This window comes from Bombina bombina, chromosome 6, assembly GCF_027579735.1.
Source record: "Bombina bombina isolate aBomBom1 chromosome 6, aBomBom1.pri, whole genome shotgun sequence".
Taxonomy (NCBI): Eukaryota; Metazoa; Chordata; class Amphibia; order Anura; family Bombinatoridae; genus Bombina; species Bombina bombina.
This window is the reverse complement of record NC_069504.1, coordinates 1,120,251,298-1,120,274,744: the sequence shown is the minus strand read 5'-3', so window position 1 is coordinate 1,120,274,744 and position 23,447 is coordinate 1,120,251,298. Positions and strand designations below refer to the sequence as shown.

The 23,447-nt window shown below is 36.2% G+C and overlaps 1 protein-coding gene across 1 annotated transcript in view; it reads left to right on the top strand.

Annotated features, from left to right (window-relative positions):
• The window catches only part of LMNTD1 (lamin tail domain containing 1), a 392,761-nt gene that overhangs the window by 316,149 nt on the left and 53,165 nt on the right, over nt 1-23,447 (top strand). The window contains exon 15 of the mRNA XM_053719705.1: nt 5,476-5,564. Within this exon, the coding sequence (XP_053575680.1) occupies nt 5,476-5,564 (89 nt within the window). The remainder of the gene's footprint in view (nt 1-5,475; nt 5,565-23,447) is intronic.

Here is a 23,447-nt window from a genome sequence, read left to right as displayed (position 1 = left end):
TGTAACTTAGTTCTTTTTTATTTTTTGTACTTTAGTTAGTTTATTTCATTGTAGTTATTTGTAGATATTGTATTTAATTAATTTATTGATAGTGTAGTGTTAGGTTTAATTGTAGATAATTGTAGGTATTGTATTTAATTAATTTATTGATAGTCTAGTGTTTGGTTTAATTGTAACTTAGGTTAGGATTTATTTTACAGGTAATTTTGTAATTATTTTAACTATTTTAGCTATTAAATAGTTCTTAACTATTTAATAGCTATTGTACCTGGTTAAAATAAATACAAAGTTACCTGTAAAATAAATATAAATCCTAAAATAGCTATAATATAATTATAATTTATATTGTAGCTATATTAGGATTTATTTTACAGGTAAGTATTTAGCTTTAAATAGGAATAATTTATTTAATAAGAGTTAATTAATTTCGTTAGATTTAAATTATATTTAACTTAGGGGGGTGTTAGTGTTAGGGTTAGACTTAGCTTTAGGGGTTAATACATTTATTAGAATAGCGGTGAGCTCCAGTCGGCAGATTAGGGGTTAATGTTTGAAGTTAGGTGTTGGCGATGTTAGGGAGGGCAGATTAGGGGTTAATACTATTTATTATAGGGTTAGTGAGGAGGATTAGGGGTTAATAACTTTATTATAATAGCGGTGCGGTGCGGTCGGCAGATTAGGGGTTAATAAGTGTAGGCAGGTGGAGGCGACGTTGTGGGGGGCAGATTAGGGGTTAATAAATATAATATAGGGGTCGGCGATGTTAGGGCAGCAGATTAGGGGTACATAGGGATAATGTAAGTAGCGGCGGTTTACGGAGCAGCAGATTAGGGGTTAATAATAATATGCAGGGGTCAGCGATAGCGGGGGCGGCAGATTAGGGGTTAATAAGTGTAAGGTTAGGGGTGTTTAGACTCGGGGTACATGTTAGAGTGTTAGGTGCAGACGTAGGAAGTGTTTCCCCATAGCAAACAATGGGGCTGCGTTAGGAGCTGAACGCGGCTTTTTTGCAGGTGTTAGGTTTTATTCAGCTCAAACAGCCCCATTGTTTTCTATGGGGGAATCGTGCACGAGCATGTTTTTGAGGCTGGCCGCGTCCATAAGCAACTCTGGTATCGAGAGTTGCAGTGGCGTTAAATATGCCTGTACGCTCCCTTTTTGGAGCCTAACGCAGCCATTCTGTGAACTCTCAATACCAGAGTTATTTAAAAGGTGCGGCCAGAAAAAAGCCAGCGTTAGCTACGCGGGTCGTTACCGACAAAACTCTAAATCTAGGCCTAAGAGAAGTAAGTTTTTGAGCATACACTCAGCAGTATCTAATGAACTGAAACCTAAATACTGTCAACTCTCTTTATTTTTACAGTGGGGCAAGACAGAATGAAAACTGATGCCATTCTTGATTCCGGTGCTTCTGTAAACTCTATAGATCATACTTTGGTTGTAAATAATAAAATTCCACTTGTGGTTAAACAAAAACCTGTATTGATTTGTGTTATTGATGGTACTACAATTACTACAGGTCCTATTACGCATAACACCATTCCACTGTTAATAACTACTCCTTATGGTCATTCAGAGTATCTTGTGTTTGATGTGTTACCTTCACCTCTTTTCCCAGTCGTATTAGGGTTAAACTGGTTACAACTCCATCAACCAAAAATTGATTGGATAAATTTAAACATCACTCTAGATTCACCATATTGTCAATAAACTTGTTACCCACAGAATCTTCTGATACAAATTGCTGACACAGAATTAAACCTTCCTACCAAATACATAGATTTTATGGATGTGTTCAGTAAAAAGAAGGCTGAGAATTTACCGCCACATCGCAAGTATGACTGTCCAATTGAACTCCAACTTGGTGCCTCTATTCCCTTCGGACATCTATACCCGCTCAGAACACCTGAAACAATATCTTGACGATAATTTACAAAAAGGCATTATTAGGCCATCCACATCACCTGCAGGAGCGGGAATGTTTTTTGTAAGAAACAAAGATTCCACCTTAAGATCAATCATCGATTACCGTGAACTGAATAAAAGGACCATTAAGAACAGGTACCCTCTTCCCTTGATACCTGAGCTTATAGAACGTTTACATCAAGCAATTTACATGAAACTCGACTTACGTGGGGCTTATAATTTAATTCATATCAGAGAGGGAGATGAATGGTTGACCGCCTTCAGGACCAGATATGGACTTTTCGAGTACACAGTCATGCCGTTTGGCCTATGCAACGCCCCAGCCACTTTCCAGCATTTCATTAATGATGCTTTCAGAGATCTCCTTGACATATATATATATATATAGTTATCTACCTTGATGACATCCTCATTTATTCAAACACCATGTAACAACATGTAAAAAATGTCAGGAAAGTCTTATCAAGACTTAGAGTACACCAACTATGCGCCAAGCCGGAAAAATGTCTTTTTCATAGCAAAGAAATAACTTTTCTTGGTTATCATATCGGACCCACTGGAATAAAGATGGAGGAAAACAAGGTACAAACAGTAAAAGATTGGAACGAACCAACAACTAGGAAAGAACTCCAACGCTTTCTTGGATTCGCAAACTACTACAGAAAATTTAGAAAAAAAACTACTCCAAGATTGCTAAACCCCTTACTCGTCTGGCAGTTCTACTGCTCCATTCCAGTGCTCTTCTACTGCATCTGAAGCATTTGAGCACCTCAAACAAAGGTTCACTACTGCTCCCATATTGCATTTCCCAGACCCAAAACTACAGTACATACTCAGAGTTGACTCTTCAGATTTTGCAATAGGAGCTATACTCTCTCAAAGAGAATCTAACGAATCTCCAATACACCCAGTCTCTTATTTCTCTTAAGTCTTGAGTCCTGCTGAAATGAATTACCCCATTGGGAAAAAGGAACTTTTAGCAATTAGGAAATCATTAGAACATTGGAGACACATTTTAGAAGGAACACTTATCCCAATAATAATATATACTGACCATAAAAATCTTGAATTCCTACAAAGGAATAAGACCCTATCAGCCAGACAGGTTCGTTGGAGTCTGTACTTCTCTTGTTTTAATTTTCATTTTATCTACAGACCGGCTAACAAGAATGGAAAGGCAGATGCCTTATCACGAAAGGAACCTAAGCCACTTACTTCTACCACCCCCTCAAATTTCTTTCCAACTGAACGTTTTATCTGTGTGACTACAAATCAAGGACTTAAAGAAGAAATATGTCTCTCATTGGTAAATGACAAAGAGATCCCTCACTTGGAATTAACATTGAATTCAGATGTACTTTATTATCATTAGGAACAAATTTATCTACCATATGATTTACTTCCTCGCATACTTCAAACCTTTCATGATTCGCCTATTTCAGGACATTTGGGTGTCAATAAAACACTGGAGAATGTCTCAAGACAATTTTGGTGGCCGTCAATGAGAAAATCCATTTCAGAATACATAGCAACTTGTTCAATATGTACTACCTCAAAGCCCGAGCAACAACGACCTTATGGACTTCTTATGCCAATTAAAACTCCAGAGAAGCCTTGGCAACATGTCAGCATGGACTTTATTGTTGAACTTCCGACCTCTGAAAATCAAAGGACCATTTTAGTAGTGATTGGCCTTTTGCCATCTATAACATTGTTATAAAACTGCTGCCATCTAGTGCTCTTGCTAATGTATAACATTGTTATAAAACTGCTGCCATCTAGTGCTCTTGCTAATGTATAACATTGTTATAAAACTGCTGCCATCTAATGCTCTTGCTAATGTATAACATTGTTATAAAGCTGCTGCCATCTAGTGCTCTTGCTAATGTATAACATTGTTATAAAACTGCTGCCATCTAGTGCTCTTGCTAATGTATAACATTGTTATAAAACTGCTGCCATCTAGTGCTCTTGCTAATGTATAACATTATTATAAAACTGCTGCCATCTAGTGCTCTTGCTAATGTATAACATTATTATAAAACTGCTGCCAGCTAGTGCTCTTGCTAATGTATAACATTATTATAAAACTGCTGCCATCTAGTGCTCTTGCTAATGTATAACATTGTTATAAAGCTGCTGCCATCTAGTGCTCTTGCTAATGTAAAACATTATTATAAAACTGCTGCCATCTAGTGCTCTTGCTAATGTATAACATTATTATAAAACTGTTGCCATCTAGTGTTCTTGCTAATGTATAACATTATTATAAAACTGCTGCCATCTAGTGCTCTTGCTAATGTATAACATTATTATAAAACTGTTGCCATCTAGTGCTCTTGCTAATGTATAACATTATTATAAAGCTGCTGCCATCTAGTGCTCTTGCTAATGTATAACATTATTATAAAACTGCTGCCATCTAGTGCTCTTGCTAATGTATTACATTATTATAAAACTGCTGCCACCTAGTGCTCTTGCTAATGTATAACATTATTATAAAGCTGCTGCTATCTAGTGCTCTTGCTAATGTATAACATTATTATAAAGCTGCTGCCATCTAGTGCTCTTGCTAATGTATAACATTGTTCTAAAACTGCTGCCATCTAGTGCTCTTGCTAATGTATAACATTATTATAAAACTGCTGCCATCTAGTGCTCTTGCTAATGTATAACATTATTATAAAGCTGCTGTCATCTAGTGCTCTTGCTAATGTATAACATTATTATAAAGCTGCTGCATCTAGTGCTCTTGCTAATGTATAACATTATTATAAAGCTGCTGCCATCTAGTGCTCTTGCTAATGTATAACATTATTATAAAGCTGCTGCCATCTAGTGCTCTTGCTAATGTATAACATTATTATAAAACTGCTGCCATCTAGTGCTCTTGCTAATGTATAACATTGTTATAAAACTGCTGCCATCTAGTGCGCCTGCTAATGTATAACATTATTATAAAGCTGCTGCCATCTAGTGCTCTTGCTAATGTATAACATTATTATAAAACTGCTGCCACCTAGTGCTCTTGCAAATGTATAACATAGTTTTATAAAACTGATTTGAGATATATTGCTCGTCACATGCACGCTCCTATGCCTTCCTATCTGCTTTTCAACAAAGGATATCAAGAGAAAAAAAAGTAAATTTGATAACAGAAGTAAATTGGAAAGTTGTTTAAAATTGTATGTTCTATCTGAAGCATGCATTTTTTTAGGTTTTATGCCTCAATAGCTTTTATTGCTATTATTATAATTATTTTTATTAAGGGGAAAGATCATTTTATTTATAATGAAAAATAAATGTTAAGATCCTCAGGGCAGTGCGCTGTTTAGAGCAAATGTACTTTATATAGTCCTGTACAGATAGCGATACATATATACATAGCGCCTGTAATGTTGCTGCACATATCGGTCATAACATGTTCCTGACGTGTTTGTTATTAAATAAAAATAAAAAGATTTTCAGGAATTTGATGTTGCTTTTCTAAGGCTATGGTGAAATAAAAGTCAACCAATGGAATAATATCATCATCGTGTTATTCTGCAGGCCTCAGGGGTGCTGGAAGCAGAAGTGTCAGGAGTACGAGTCCCGGCCGTGGGAGTAAGAACAGCCGTGGGCCAGTGAGATCAGCTACGGTGAGATAATTATCCTAACTTGCAGGTAGCAGTGTTACTGAGGTGCCACTAGGGGTTGTCTCTTGGGGCATTAAACTCAGGTAAAGCCCCCAGAATGTTTAATTAAGGAAAATAAAATAACATTGCAATATACAGTATTGATTTAGCTGTACAATACCTCTGAACATTGTATTTGTTGCACTTCACTTAGAAAGGCTAAAGTATCTCCAGCATACTTAGGTATGGTGAGATGCACTAAGTCCTGCAACATGATACAAAGTGACTGCTTAAATCAGAGCAGAAGCTCATTTACATCTCTAACAGTCCAGGAACATGGACTTCACCAGAATTTTCAATTGAGCTAAACAATGACGGTCTTAAAGGGACAGTAAACAAACTCTAATTGCCAGATCTTTCTGTTGTGTTGCTTTAGAATAACATCGGCCAACTTTAAACATTTTTAAATAGCCAAACTCCACCCACCATTTGCCTTATTTAGAGGAGCCAATCTGGGATTTAGTCTGCAGACAACATAGCTAACCACGGTCATTATGTTAGTATAAAGTGAGGTGTTGGGGAGTTGTCATTAGTTAAAGCCAATAAGGGGGGTATGTAGCAGGGTTAGCCTTGAAAAGTCAACAGGGTCTATTTCAAGTTCTGATCATTAGTAAATGCACACACTGTAGAGATTACATTAAAATAAGGCGCAATAAATAATGAGCGTGTATTTATATAAACAAAAATGTGATCAGTCTCAAATAGTAGGAACTTCCAAGAAATGGGTGGAATCCAAAAGGGTAAACAAAGCAGTGTCCTCCATAATGATACACATGGTCTGATGTGAGATTAAGAGGCAGAACGGTCAGGAATTAGTCGCATACTATAGAGCTAGCTTAGCTGTAACATAATAGCCCAGTCAGTAAAACTCTGGTGAAGCTAGAACTCTGCTTTTAATATTGATAAGTTGTCTAAGAAAAGCAATGAGTCATTCAGGGGCTGTGACACAAACTGCAGAGTCTATGGGAGTCTGTTTATCTAACACAAACTCCTATCCACACAGTCTCTTTCTGCACAGTGGTAGGTCATGTGATGTGCAGAAGATCCGACGTACGTTTCACCTGGATAATCTTTCTCAAGGATCAATGACAGTACAGGGAGTGCAGAATTATTAGGCAAATTAGTATTTTGACCACATCATCCTCTTTATGCATGTTGTCTTACTCCAAGCTGTATAGGCTCGAAAGCCTACTACCAATTAAGCATATTAGGTGATGTGCATCTCTGTAATGAGAAGGGGTGTGGTCTAATGACATCAACACCCTATATCAGGTGTGCATAATTATTAGGCAACTTCCTTTCCTTTGGCAAAATGGGTCAAAAGAAGGACTTGACAGGCTCAGAAAAGTCAAAAATAGTGAGATATCTTGCAGAGGGATGCAGCACTCTTAAAGTTGCAAAGCTTCTGAAGCGTGATCATCGAACAATCAAGCGTTTCATTCAAAATAGTCAACAGGGTCGCAAGAAGCGTGTGGAAAAACCAAGGCACAAAATAACTGCCCATGAACTGAGAAAAGTCAAGCGTGCAGCTGCCAAGATGCCACTTGCCACCAGTTTGGCCATATTTCAGAGTTGCAACATCACTGGAGTGCCCAAAAGCACAAGGTGTGCAATACTCAGAGACATGGCCAAGGTAAGAAAGGCTGAAAGACGACCACCAGTGAACAAGACACACAAGCTGAAACGTCAAGACTAGGCCAAGAAATATCTCAAGACTGATTTTTCTAAGGTTTTATGGACTGATGAAATGAGAGTGAGTCTTGATGGGCCAGATGGATGGGCCCGTGGCTGGATTGGTAAAGGGCAGAGAGCTCCAGTCCGACTCAGACGCCAGCAAGGTGGAGGTGGAGTACTGGTTTGGGCTGGTATCATCAAAGATGAGCTTGTGGGGCCTTTTCGGGTTGAGGATGGAGTCAAGCTCAACTCCCAGTCCTACTGCCAGTTTCCGGAAGACACCTTCTTCAAGCAGTGGTACAGGAAGAAGTCTGCATCCTTCAAGAAAAACATGATTTTCATGCAGGACAATACTCCATCACACGCGTCCAAGTACTCCACAGCGTGGCTGGCAAGAAAGGGTATAAAATAAGAAAATCTAATGACATGGCCTCCTTGTTCACCTGATCTGAACCGCATTGAGAACCTGTGGTCCATCATCAAATGTGAGATTTACAAGGAGGGAAAACAGTACACCTCTCTGAACAGTGTCTGGGAGGCTGTGGTTGCTGCTGCACGCAATGTTGATGGTGAACAGATCATAACACTGACAGAATCCATGGATGGCAGGCTTTTGAGTGTCCTTGCAAAGAAAGGTGGCTATATTGGTCACTGATTTGTTTTTGTTTTGTTTTTGAATGTCAGAAATGTATATTTGTGAATGTTGAGATGTTATATTGGTTTCACTGGTAAAAATAAATAATTGAAATGGGTATATATTTGTTTTTTGTTAAGTTGCCTAATAATTATGCACAGTAATAGTCACCTGCACACACAGATATCCCCTTAAAATAGCTAAAACTAAAAACAAACTAAAAACTACTTCCAAAAATATTCAGCTTTGATATTAATGAGTTTTTTGGGTTCATTGAGAACATGGTTGTTGTTCAATAATAAAATTAATCCTCAAAAATACAACTTGCCTAATAATTCTGCACTCCCTGTATATTACAAAGTTTTACATTACACATAACTAAACCTTTTTTATACAAATCTCAAGGCGTTTCCTGTTCCTTGATTTTAAAACATCTATCGTGTGAAGGGACATTTTGGCAAATAGTGCTTTGCTGGGCACATTCACACCCCTAAAAGGGAAATGGAAAGAGGAAAGTTTGAAGAAAGGAAACCAAGAAAAAGAGGTGAATTAGATAAAGTGAGATAAAACTGTCACGGAGCAGACTGTGGGCTGTGAAGCCTTTTGTTAGCTTCTGAGCTGGGACAATTCAGCATCTGATCCTGTCCAAAGTAGGAGGGATCTATGGTCTGTTTTAGGAGGAGAGATTTATGCAAATTTAAAATGACTTAAGCCCCACCCCCACCACATCACTGCCCTGCATCATTCTATTTAAGTGTCGCTACTGTCCCCATTTAAGTTAGACGTGAAAAGTGGCTTCTAATTCTTGTTATTGAATAGCTAAACGCCTGTTTGCAACACTATAACACTGCTGTGATATTTAATTGAGTGCTGTCACCATCCTACTGGCCCTTAGACCCCCAGCACCTTTTCCTATTTCCTTACCTCTCAAACCCCCAGAACCTTACAATGCCCATCCCAAGACATTAACCCCTGCTGCACCATTAATAACTGCATTCCTATTAATCATAAAATAACCTGACCCCCAACACCAAGGATCCCCTCTAATGGCCTTACCCAAGTGCAACCACCCTGGGACCTATGGAACCCTAAACCTAAGAGTACCAACTTAAAAACAGAAACCCATCTATAACACCAAGTCCCCTCCCCTCTATGTTTTAGTCACTTCTGGCAGGAAATGGATCCCTCATAGTCCTATTCCTCACCATTGGTCTAGGCCTAGTTAGTTCTCCCTTCTTTTCAATGACATTTATCAAGTAATCCTGACTGATTACCAATAAACACAAAGGTCAGAGGGCACCGTGTCAGAACTGATTAGGTGATTGGTGCCGATTAGGGATGTGCATTCTGACGTTTCTTTATAGAACCGATGCTGAATATAGTCACCCCCATCTATTCAGAGCCCGATTTCTTTTTGTGAATCCATATCTTAGTGTGTTGCGCCTTCACAAGAAGAAATCAGGCTCTGAAAATAGCCGAATGTCACTGGCAGTGACAATATTCAGCATCTGTTTTATAACCAAACGTCCAAATGCACATCCCTAGTGCACATAGATATTACTAAAAGCAGAACAATAGAGAAAATCACAGTATCACTTTGCAATAACAAGTTATTTCTGCTATATAGTATATCAGCAAGGTCTTAACATATTAAGAATTAACATCTGGTTTGCTACAATTGGATTTCATTAGCAAAACTCCACCTATCACTTGTGTTATATAAAGGAGCCAATCCAGGCTTGAGTCTTTAGCTGACATCGCTAGCCACAGTCATTATGTTAGTATAAACTGCATTGTTTTAAGTTCTTATCTGTTGAAGACAATATGGGAAAGACATGTAGAAAGATATATAGAGAAATCTGCAGGATGCATTTCCAGCTCTGAGAATTGAAAAATACACAATTTTCTGAGTTAGATTACAAAAAAATGGAGCAAAATAAATAGGGTCTAGGTTACACGTGGCGCACTAATGTAAGTGCAGGACGCGATAAGCGCTCGAGCGCCAAAAGAAACTGTACTCGAAGTATTAGCGCAACAGTAGACCTACCGTAAAGTGTAAGGGTTAAAAAAATATTAAACTAATAGACTCTTATGTACACTTTCTGATAAACAAATCATATAAATATTGATAAAAATGTTTTATAAGGGTTAAAAGGTATATGGCAGGGTATTTGACTTGAAAGGGCTATTATGTACTATGGGCTAGATTAAAAGTGGAGCGCTAAATTATCACACTGCAATAATCAATCAGCCATTAATATTTAATCAGCCATTACATTGCGGGAGCTGGATAATTAATCAGCCATTACAAGTGGCTGGTTATTGCTACCGCGAGCTTGTAGTAGCAATTAGCACTTATAAAATTAACCAGACATCAGATCTCTGATTCATTTTATAAATCTAGTGTAGTTTATTAAAAAATGAAGATGGCGGCATCTTTATTTTTTAAACAAATTACTGCACTAGGCAGTATTTTGTGGGTAAAGTTGGCAGGAGTGGGGTGTTAGAAAAAAAAAAGGCACTGAAAAGTGCCTTTACATTGCGGTCTATGGGAACTGTGTGTTCCCAGAAAATATATATGTATATCAGCATATACAAATATTTATATTTGCGGCCATCGCTGCGCGACTTACCCCCTTTGCTGGCGCTAAAGTTCTGATCCTATGGAAGCGCACTCTCACAAGTGCAATGCTTCCCAACAATGCGATCGCCAGGTGGCATTCGCATTGCTGTGAACTTGTAATACCAGCACACATTAGCGTATGCTGGTATTACACAGTGGAGCGCAAATATTGCTTTCATTAAGCGATATTTAGCGCTCCACTTGTAATCTGGCCCTATATATGTGTAGTTCTAAATATGTGTAACTGTGTATAAATGTGTATTTATATGTTTACATGTGTAAATATGTATGTGCATAAATACATACATATAAACACACATATACACATACTTTACAATGTTCTTCACATAGAAGTAAATTTTATTTTTAAATATATACAGATATATTTATGTATATATCCATATAGATATATAGGTGTATGTATAATATATATATATATATATATATAGAGAGAGAGAGAGAGAGAGATAGATAGATAGATAGATAGATAGATAGATAGATAGATAGATATGTTTTAAAAAAACAGATATAAAATGTTGGTCTAATGCGGTGTCGGGTTAGCGCGTGAGGGATAAGTGTTAGGTTCTTTTAAAAGCACGCCCTATAGAAGTCTATAGGGAGAAGAAATTAGCTCAGTAGTGATATCCGAAGTCCTGGTGTTAGTGCGCATAAGTCTTTCACTTTTTACTTTCAGCTTGTAATATGCACACAAAACCGCCCGCGGAAATATTTTACTTCGAGCCCAGTTAGTGCCTGAGTGAAAAAATGATTTAGCCACATCTGGCCCATAATATTTTTCTAGTTCATTTTATATTGAACTGTCAAGGAGTTTCCCGAGAGAAGACAGAAACTGTACTACAGCACCACCTGCTGTCCAAGCTGCTAATTACACTAACACATTATGCATGTGATTGTTTAGCAAATCAACTACATTATTGTCAGACACCTACAAATGCACTTATTGCAAGCACATAAACATTACAGTCTTGTTTCCTAATCCATTCATATTAAAGCCACTACCCACCCATACTCTTCTTAAAGGGACACTGTACTGCCATCTTTTTTACTTAAAGCTTGATTAAAAGCGGTGCCCTAACTGTTGTGCACAAGTAATAAGGGATATATTGCGGCTCTTTGCACGCGCCGGAAGAAATATTACAGGTTGAAAGTAAACGCGATCACTTGAGTGCAATTAAATTTAACACTTATTTGGTTAGCATGACTTAGAGCACTGGGTAACGCTTACTCTCGACTAAAAAGCTGCACAAAACACATTAAAAATACATTGTACTGTGCAGTTACACTAATGATAACACTATCTATTAAAAATTATTTAAAAAAAATATTGCATTAAAAAATTATAGGGGCTCAAAGATATGAGTACAAAACACTTGCTTAGCACCTGTGGCTGTCCCTTCTGCATGAACCCTTCTCAGTATAATACACAATTTACCCACTGCCTCTTCTTCCGTGACACAGACTCTCTTAGGCCCCACCGGATTCTTCCGTACTCACACACACATCTCCCTTCACTTTGGGATATCAACTCACAGTTTCTGCTGGTGTCCGGGTCTCATTTCTCTTCTCTTCAGCGTTCTGTGTCTGCTTTCCTTTTCCGTCTGGATGCGTGTGCGGTCAATTACGTCAACGACCGTTCTTCAGTCATGTGACCGGCAGTGGGATGTGAGTGTAAATGTCTCCGTGAGTGCTCTCCCGATTCCACAGACTGTATTCAAACTTCAAAAGATAGAGGCACCTCCTCAGCTTGCATTTAAAATATTCTTTTATTACATAACTTTAAAAACTTGATAAAAGTGGTTACACAGCAATGGTAGAAGGACCTGGGTGATTCCCAGTGACCCACTGACGCGTTTCGGCTCGCAAGCCGTAATCTTAGTGTGGTCAGTTGGCCTATCTCTGCCCCTTTTAAATTTAGAGGCTGTTGCCTATTGGTTAAAACCAAAACTGGGAATTTAACCCCTGTCCTTCCTATATTATCTATAGTACATTAACAGTGTTTTCCCCAAATCTTCTGACAGGGTATTAGCTTAAATATCATATAATTTCCTTTTATATTATATTTGCAGAATTGATCAAATACATATTCCCAGCACTCAAAGACTTAAACTTAGTCAAACAGTCAAAGATATGAGGTCCCAGCTGTTAGGAAAAAAAGGTCTGTAAAGGGATTTAACATAGAGATACTGTACATATATACACTTATCTAAATATATATATCTATATGTGTGTACATATGTATTTATGTATTTACTAGTTGGTATGCCTACCCAGAGGGCAGTCTATGTGTTGTTAATTAAAAAAAAAATGAACTACAGAAAAAAAAATATTCTAAACTACCAATAGCCCTTAAAGGGGCTTTTTGCAGGCCATTGCCCTAAGTTAAACAGCTCTTTTGCAGTTACAAAAAATTCTAAGTCCCCCTAACTGTAAAACCCACAAACCCACCAAAAATAAATAAACCTAACACGAAAAAACCTAAACTATCCATTGGCCTAAAAAAGGCATTTGTTTGGGGATTGCCCTTCGAATGGTATTCAGCTCTTTTGCTGCCCATCCCTAATCTAAAATGAAAAAAAAATAAAAAAAAAAAAAAAATCTAAAACCCCCCAAAAATAAAAATAAAACCTAATCCCTATGAAAATAAAAAAGCCCCCCAAAATAAAAACACCCCCTAATCTAATGCTGAACTACCAATAGCCCTTAAAATGACTTTTTGTAGGGCATTGCCCTAAGTTAAACAGCTCTTTTGCTGTTACCAAAAATTCTAAGTCCCCCCCAACAGTAAAACCCCCCACCCACCAAATCCCCCAAAATAAAAAACCTAACACTAAAAAACCTAAACTACCCATTTCCCTGAAATGGGCATTTGTTGTGCGATTGCACTTAATAGGGCATTTAACTCTTTTACAAAATGCCCACCCTAATCTAAATAAACCCCCCAAAAATTAAAAAAAAATCCTAAGTCTAACCCCCAGGTTGGTACTCACCATTCCTGAAGTCCGGCGGAGAAGGTCCTGTCCCATGCAGTGAAGTCTTCTTCCAAGCGGCGACCTCTTCTTTCTTCTTCCAAGAACAATCTGGCGTGGAGCAGAGCTGAAGACCAATGACCGCGGAGCTGTAGACCGGCGAACCTGGAACTGAAGACCGGTGACTCTGGAACTGAAGACCGGTGACCGCGGAGCCATGGAGCGTCGAGGATCCTCTTCGTACGATCGCTACAGTATCCTCTTCGTACGATCGCTACCGTACACTGGATAGTGAATTCAAGGTACGCGATTAAAGATGATCCCTTGAATTCCTATTGGCTGATTTGATTCTTCAAATTCAAATCAGCCAATAGGATGAGAGCTACTCAAATCCTATTGGCTGTTCAAATCAGCCAATAGGATGAGAGCTACTAAAATTCTATTGGCTGATTTGAATAGCAATGGCAATGCCCATACAAATGCCCCTTTAGGGCAATGGGTAGCTTAGGTTTTTTTTTTAGACTAGCTGGGGTGTTTTTCTGTTAGTGGGTACTTTATATTTTTTTTTTATGCAAAAGAGCTGTTTAAATTAGGGCAATGCCCTACAAAAGGCCCTTTTAAGGGCTATTGGTAGTTTATTGTTAGATTAGGTGGGTTTATTTTGGGGTGGCTTTTTTGTTTTTATAGGGGTATTAGATTAGGTTTAATTTCTATTATTTTGGATAATTTCGTTTAATATTTTTTGTAATGTTAGATTATTTTTATTTTTCATTAATTTTTTTTTTTTGTAATGTTAGATTTTTTTCATAGTGTTAGGATTTTTTAATTTTGTAACTTAGGTTTTTTATTTTTATTTTATTTTAGTTTTTTAAAATAGTAATGTAAGTTTAATTTATAGTTTAAGCTTAGTTTTTTATTTCACAGGTTTTTATTTATTTAAGGTAGTTATATTGTAACTTTAATTTAAAGTTAGGGGTGTTAAGTTTAGGGGTTAATAGTTTAATTTAGTGTGTCGCGATGTGGGGGCCTTTGCAGTTTAGGGGTTAATAGGTTTATTATAGTATTTGCGATGTGGGGGGCAGGCGGTTCAGGGGTTAATAGGTTTAGTATAGTATTTGCGATATGATGGAGCAGCGCTTTAGGGGTTAATAGGTTTTTTATAGTAGTTGCGATGTGGGGGTCGGCGGTTTAGGGGTTAATAGGTTTGTTTAGTGTTGGCAATGTGGGGGTCGGCGGTTTATGCGTTAATAAGTTTTCTTATAGTATTTGCGATGTGGGTGGGCGGCAGGTTAGGGGTTAATACGTTTAGTAAAGTATTTGTGATGCGGGGGGATGGAGGTTTAGGGGTTAATAGGTAGTTTATGGGTGTTTGTGTACTTTGTAACATTTTTGTTATGAGATTTGTGAAACATTTTTGTTTTGCAAAATCCATAACTACTGGTCTCTGATCGCGGAATGGATCGTGGCGGTATAAGCTATAACGCTAGTATTATAGCCGGACCGTACAACCTGTAATACAGGCGCAATGAAATTGCACATTCAAAAGCTATTTTTTTAGTGTGGAATGGAGATTTGCGGTACAGGCTAAAACGCTTGCGGTGTAGCTATACCGCCGGGATTTTTAATAATTCCTTGCGCAAAGGCCAATTTTTCAGCGGTATAGCCGTACCGCAAAACTTGTAATTTTGCCCAATGTTATTTATAAAAATGTGAACTGAACATACTAGAAAGAAGTGAAAAGCCGAGAGATGCAGTAAATTAGCTTTGCTTAAACTGTTGCAAGAAATAGCTAATTTAGAAAAACCTGTAATGATTAACAGAGGTTTTCTCATAGATACTAATTGTACGTAAAAGTGTCTCTGAACATTCATTTTTATTGAGAAAGCAAAGTTGCTGAGCTGCAAATGTTCAACCCCTTAGTCAGCAAATTGGGATCATGTTGTAAATGGCGATTGCAAACAGATGTGCTGCTTTATTTAAATTGTCAACCAATGAATAGAGCTTATTAACCAGCAATCACTGGCAGCAATACAAGGTTATAGGTCAGGGCGGCTAAGGAAGTTTCTATTCATCCAAAGTAGATTTTGTTAAATTGGTGACCTGCCCAGGTTTTGTTAATCGTGTATGAAAATGCAGCTGTAGAGTAGAACGTACAGCAAATAGACTTATAAATGAGTATAAATGAGTGCAGTTTATAGACTTGTGTAAAAGAGTGCAGTTTATAGACTTGTGTAAATAAGTGCAGTTTATAGACTTGTGTAAATGAGTGCAGTTTATAGACTTGTATAAATGAGTGCAGTGTATAGACTTGTGTAAATGAGTGCAGTTTATAGACATGTGTAAATGAGTGCAGTTTATAGACTTGTGTAAATAAGTGCAGTTTATAGACTTGTGTAAATGAGTGCAGTTTATAGACTTGTATAAATGAGTGCAGTGTATAGACTTGTGTAAATGAGTGCAGTGTATAGACTTGTGTAAATGAGTGCAGTTTATAGACATGTGTAAATGAGTGCAGTTTATAGACTTGTGTAAATGAGTGCAGTTTATAGACATGTGTAAATGAGTGCAGTTTATAGACTTGTATAAATAAGTGCAGTTTATAGACTTGTGTAAAAGAGTGCAGTTTATAGACTTGTGTAAATGAGTGCAGTTTATAGACTTGTGTAAATGAGTGCAGTTTATAGACTTGTGTAAAAGAGTGCAGTTTATAGACTTGTGTAAATCAGTGCAGTTTATAGACTTGTGTAAATGAGTGCAGTTTATAGACTTGTATAAATGAGTGCAGTTTATAGACATGAGTAAATGAGTGCAGTTTATAGACTTGTATAAATGAGTGCAGTTTATAGACATGTGTAAATGAGTGCAGTTTATAGACTTGTGTAAATGAGTGCAGTTTATAGACTTGTGTAAATGAGTACAGCTTATAGACTTGTATAAATAAGTGCAGTTTATAGACTTGTGTAAATGAGTGCAGCTTATAGACTTGTATAAATAAGTGCAGTTTATAGACTTGTGTAAATGAGTGCAGTTTATAGACTTGTGTAAATGAGTACAGCTTATAGACTTGTATAAATAAGTGCAGTTTATAGACATGTGTAAATGAGTACAGCTTATAGACTTGTATAAATGAGTGCAGTTTATAGACCTGTATAAATAAGTGCAGTTTATAGACATGTGTAAATGAGTGCAGTTTATAGACTTGTATAAATGAGTGCAGTTTATAGACTTGTGTAAATGAGTGTAGTTTATAGACTTGTGTAAATGAGTACAGCTTATAGACTTGTATAAATGAGTGCAGTTTATAGACCAGTGTAAATGAGTGCAGTTTATAGACTTGTATACATGAGTGCAGTTTATAGACCTGTGTAAATGAGTGCAGTTTATAGACTTGTGTAAATGAGTACAGCTTATAGACTTGTATAAATGAGTGCAGTTTATAGACCTGTGTAAATGAGTGCAGTTTATAGACTTGTGTAAATGAGTACAGCTTATAGACTTGTATAAATAAGTGCAGTTTATAGACATGTGTAAATGAGTACAGCTTATAGACTTGTATAAATGAGTGCAGTCTATAGACCTGTGTAAATGAGTGCAGTTTATAGACTTGTGTAAATGAGTACAGCTTATAGACTTGTATAAATAAGTGCAGTTTATAGACATGTGTAAATGAGTACAGCTTATAGACTTGTATAAATGAGTGCAGTTTATAGACTTGTATAAATGTGTGCAGTTTATAGACTTGTATAAATGAGTGCAGTTTATAGACATGTGTAAATGAGTACAGCTTATAGACTTGTATAAATGAGTGCATTTTATAGACTTGTGTAAATGAGTACAGCTTATAGACTTGTATAAATAAGTGCAGTTTATAGACGTGTAAATGAGTGCAGTTTATAGACTTGTGTAAATGAGTGCAGTTTATAGACTTGTGTAAATGAGTGCAGTTTATAGACTTGTATAAATGAGTGCAGTTTATAGACCTGTGTAAATGAGTGCAGTTTATAGACTTGTGTAAATGAGTGCAGTTTATAGACTTGTGTAAATGAGTGCAGTTTATAGACTTGTATAAATAAGTGCAGTTTATAGACTTGTGTAAATGAGTGCAGCTTATAGACTTGTATAAATAAGTGCAGTTTATAGACTTGTGTAAATGAGTGCAGTTTATAGACTTGTGTAAATGAGTACAGCTTATAGACTTGTATAAATAAGTGCAGTTTATAGACATGTGTAAATCAGTACAGCTTATAGACTTGTATAAATGAGTGCAGTTTATAGACCTGTGTAAATGAGTGCAGTTTATAGACTTGTATAAATGAGTGCAGTTTATAGACCTGTGTAAATGAGTGCAGTTTATAGACTTGTGTAAATGAGTAGAGCTTATAGACTTGTATAAATGAGTGCAGTTTATAGACCTGTGTAAATGAGTGCAGTTTATAGACTTGTGTAAATGAGTACAGCTTATAGACTTGTATAAATAAGTGCAGTTTATAGACATGTGTAAATGAGTACAGCTTATAGACTTGTATAAATGAGTGCAGTTTATAGACCTGTGTAAATGAGTGCAGTTTATAGACTTGTATAAATGAGTGCAGTTTATAGACCTGTGTAAATGAGTGCAGTTTATAGACTTGTGTAAATGAGTACAGCTTATAGACTTGTATAAATGAGTGCAGTTTATAGACCTGTGTAAATGAGTGCAGTTTATAGACTTTTATAAATGAGTGCAGTTTATAGACTTGTATAAATGAGTGCATTTTATAGACTTGTGTAAATGAGTACAGCTTATAGACTTGTATAAATAAGTGCAGTTTATAGACATGTGTAAATGAGTACAGCTTATAGACTTGTAAAAATGAGTGCAGTTTATAGACCTGTGTAAATGAGTGCAGTTTATAGACTTCTATAAATGAGTGCAGTTTATAGACCTGTGTAAATGAGTGCAGTTTATAGGCTTGTGTAAATGAGTGCAGTTTATAGATTGTGTAAATGAGTGCAGTTTATAGACTTGTGTAAATGAGTACAGCTTATAGACCTGTGTAAATGAGTGCAGTTTATAGACTTGTGTAAATGAGTACAGCTTATAGACTTGTATAAATAAGTGCAGTTTATAGACGTGTAAATGAGTACAGCTTATAGACTTGTATAAATGAGTGCAGTTTATAGACCTGTGTAAATGAGTGCAGTTTATAAACTTGTATAAATCAGTGCAGTTTATAGACCTGTGTAAATGAGTGCAGTTTATAGACTTGTGTAAATGAGTACAGCTTATAGACTTGTATAAATGAGTGCAGTTTATAGACATGTGTAAATGAGTGCAGTTTATAGACTTGTATAAATAAGTGCAGTTTATAGACTTGTATAAATGAGTGCAGTTTATAGACCTGTGTAAATGTGTGCAGTTTATAGACTTGCGTAAATGAGTGCAGTTTATAAACTTGTATAAATGAGTGCAGTTTATAGACTTGTGTAAATCAGTGCAGTTTATAAACTTGTATAAATGAGAGCAGTTTATAGACTTGTGTAAATGAGTGCAGTTTATAGACTTGTATAAATGAGTGCAGTTTATAGACTTGTGTAAAAGAGTGCAGTTTATAGACTTGTGTAAATGAGTGCAGTTTATAGACTTGTGTAAATGAGTACAGCTTATAGACTTGTATAAATAAGTGCAGTTTATAGACATGTGTAAATCAGTACAGCTTATAGACTTGTATAAATGAGTGCAGTTTATAGACCTGTGTAAATGAGTGCAGTTTATAGACTTGTATAAATGAGTGCAGTTTATAGACCTGTGTAAATGAGTGCAGTTTATAGACTTGTGTAAATGAGTACAGCTTATAGACTTGTATAAATGAGTGCAGTTTATAGACCTGTGTAAATGAGTGCAGTTTATAGACTTGTGTAAATGAGTACAGCTTATAGACTTGTATAAATAAGTGCAGTTTATAGACATGTGTAAATGAGTACAGCTTATAGACTTGTATAAATAAGTGCAGTTTATAGACATGTGTAAATCAGTACAGCTTATAGACTTGTATAAATGAGTGCAGTTTATAGACCTGTGTAAATGAGTGCAGTTTATAGACTTGTATAAATGAGTGCAGTTTATAGACCTGTGTAAATGAGTGCAGTTTATAGACTTGTGTAAATGAGTAGAGCTTATAGACTTGTATAAATGAGTGCAGTTTATAGACCTGTGTAAATGAGTGCAGTTTATAGACTTGTGTAAATGAGTACAGCTTATAGACTTGTATAAATAAGTGCAGTTTATAGACATGTGTAAATGAGTACAGCTTATAGACTTGTATAAATGAGTGCAGTTTATAGACCTGTGTAAATGAGTGCAGTTTATAGACTTGTATAAATGAGTGCAGTTTATAGACCTGTGTAAATGAGTGCAGTTTATAGACTTGTGTAAATGAGTACAGCTTATAGACTTGTATAAATGAGTGCAGTTTATAGACCTGTGTAAATGAGTGCAGTTTATAGACTTTTATAAATGAGTGCAGTTTATAGACTTGTATAAATGAGTGCATTTTATAGACTTGTGTAAATGAGTACAGCTTATAGACTTGTATAAATAAGTGCAGTTTATAGACATGTGTAAATGAGTACAGCTTATAGACTTGTATAAATGAGTGCAGTTTATAGACCTGTGTAAATGAGTGCAGTTTATAGACTTCTATAAATGAGTGCAGTTTATAGACCTGTGTAAATGAGTGCAGTTTATAGGCTTGTGTAAATGAGTGCAGTTTATAGATTGTGTAAATGAGTGCAGTTTATAGACTTGTGTAAATGAGTACAGCTTATAGACTTGTATAAATAAGTGCAGTTTATAGACGTGTAAATGAGTACAGCTTATAGACTTGTATAAATGAGTGCAGTTTATAGACCTGTGTAAATGAGTGCAGTTTATAAACTTGTATAAATCAGTGCAGTTTATAGACCTGTGTAAATGAGTGCAGTTTATAGACTTGTGTAAATGAGTACAGCTTATAGACTTGTATAAATGAGTGCAGTTTATAGACATGTGTAAATGAGTGCAGTTTATAGACTTGTATAAATAAGTGCAGTTTATAGACTTGTATAAATGAGTGCAGTTTATAGACCTGTGTAAATGTGTGCAGTTTATAGACTTGCGTAAATGAGTGCAGTTTATAAACTTGTATAAATGAGTGCAGTTTATAGACTTGTGTAAATCAGTGCAGTTTATAAACTTGTATAAATGAGAGCAGTTTATAGACTTGTGTAAATGAGTGCAGTTTATAGACTTGTATAAATGAGTACAGTTTATAGACTTGTGTAAAAGAGTGCAGTTTATAGACTTGTGTAAATGAGTGCAGTTTATAGACTTGTGTAAATGAGTACAGCTTATAGACTTGTATAAATAAGTGCAGTTTATAGACATGTGTAAATCAGTACAGCTTATAGACTTGTATAAATGAGTGCAGTTTATAGACCTGTGTAAATGAGTGCAGTTTATAGACTTGTATAAATGAGTGCAGTTTATAGACCTGTGTAAATGAGTGCAGTTTATAGACTTGTGTAAATGAGTACAGCTTATAGACTTGTATAAATGAGTGCAGTTTATAGACCTGTGTAAATGAGTGCAGTTTATAGACTTGTGTAAATGAGTACAGCTTATAGACTTGTATAAATAAGTGCAGTTTATAGACATGTGTAAATGAGTACAGCTTATAGACTTGTATAAATGAGTGCAGTTTATAGACCTGTGTAAATGAGTGCAGTTTATAGTCTTGTGTAAATGAGTGCAGTTTATAAACTTGTATAAATGAGTGCAGTTTATAGACCTGTGTAAATGAGTGCAGTTTATAGACTTGTGTAAATGAGTACAGCTTATAGACTTGTATAAATGAGTGCAGTTTATAGACATGTGTAAATGAGTGCAGTTTATAGACTTGTATAAATAAGTGCAGTTTATAGACATGTGTAAATGAGTGCAGTTTATAGACCTGTGTAAATGAGTGCAGTTTATAGACTTGCGTAAATGAGTGCAGTTTATAAACTTGTATAAATGAGAGCAGTTTATAGACTTGTGTAAATGAGTGCAGTTTATAGACTTGCATAAATGAGTGCAGTTTATAGACTTGTGTAAAAGAGTGCAGTTTGTAGACTTGTGTAAATGAGTGCAGTTTATAGACTTGTGTAAATGAGTGCAGTTTATAAACTTGTATCAATGAGAGCAGTTTATAGACTTGTATAAATGAGTACAGCTTATAGACTTGTATAAATAAGTGCAGTTTATAGACATGTGTAAATGAGTACAGCTTATAGACTTGTATAAATGAGTGCAGTTTATAGACATGTGTAAATGAGTGCAGTTTATAGACTTGTATAAATGAGTGCAGTTTATAGACCTGTGAAAATGAGTGCAGTTTATAGACTTGTGTAAATGAGTACAGCTTATAGACTTGTATAAATGAGTGCAGTTTATAGACCTGTGTAAATGAGTGCAGTGTATAGACTTGTATAAATGAGTGCAGTTTATAGACTTGTATAAATGAGTGCAGTTTATAGACATGTGTAAATGAGTACAGCTTATAGACTTGTATAAATGAGTGCAGTTTATAGACCTGTGTAAATGAGTGCAGTTTATAGACTTGTATAAATGAGTGCAGTTTATAAACTTGTGCAAATGAGTGCAGTTTATAGACTTGTATAAATGAGTGCAGTTTATAAACTTGTGCAAATGAGTGCAGTTTATAGACTTGTATAAATGAGTGCAGTTTATAGACTTGCGTAAATGAGTGCAGTTTATAAACTTGTATAAATGAGTGCAGTTTATAGACTTGTGTAAATGAGTGCAGTTTATAAACTAGTATAAATGAGAGCAGTTTATAGACATGTGTAAATGAGTGCAGTTTATAGACTTGTATAAATGAGTGCAGTTTATAGACTTGTGTAAAAGAGTGCAGTTTGTAGACTTGTGTAAATGAGTGCAGTTTATAGACTTGTGTAAATGAGTGCAGTTTATAAACTTGTATCAATGAGAGCAGTTTATAGACTTGTGTAAATGAGTGCAATTTATAGACTTGTATAAATGAGTGCAGTTTATAGACTTGTGTAAATGAGTGCAGTTTATAAACTTGTGTAAATGAGTGCAGTTTATAGACTTGTGTAAATGAGTGCAGTTTATAAACTTGTGTAAATGAGTGCAGTTTATAAACTTGTATAAATGAGTGCAGTTTATAGACTTGTTTAAAAGAGTGCAGTTTATAGACTTGTGTAAATGAGAGCAGTTTATAGACTTGTGTAAATGAGAGCAGTTTATAGACTTGTGTAAATGAGTGCAGTTTATAGACTTGTATAAATGAGTGCAGTTTATAGACTTGTGTAAAAGAGTGCAGTTTATAGACTTGTGTAAATGAGTGCAGTTTATAAACTTGTATAAATGAGTGCAGTTTATAGACATGTGTAAATGAGTGCAGTTTATAGACTTGTGTAAATGAGTGCAGTTTATAAACTTGTATAAATGAGAGCAGTTTGGGAGAGACTTCCATTTATGGGAGGGGCCTAAGCAGACGTGTGAAGTTGGCATTCCTAGTGCTCGATCCGCACATAGACCCCTACCTGATATCCACAGCCATTGGAGTGTTTAAGCTGACCGGCACACCTGGCGCCGATAGTATAGGAGGTGGAGGAGTCACCCCTCACCCAGTATACTATCCGGATATCGAGAAGCTCACCTAAGCCGCACGGGCTCATTGGCTAGAGCCGGCTGAGAGTCAAACAGTGGCTTGTATGCTGAGAGAATGACACGGATATATCGCTGAGCTTGAAGCTTGAAGCTCTCTTAGTTTAATCAGAAAGCAGTAGCCTCCAAGGACTCCCAACAGCCAGGTAATAGAGGAAAGACAGGAGAATCTGCAAAGAGGTGGAATAATACCACCACGGCTGCTGCCATCTGATAG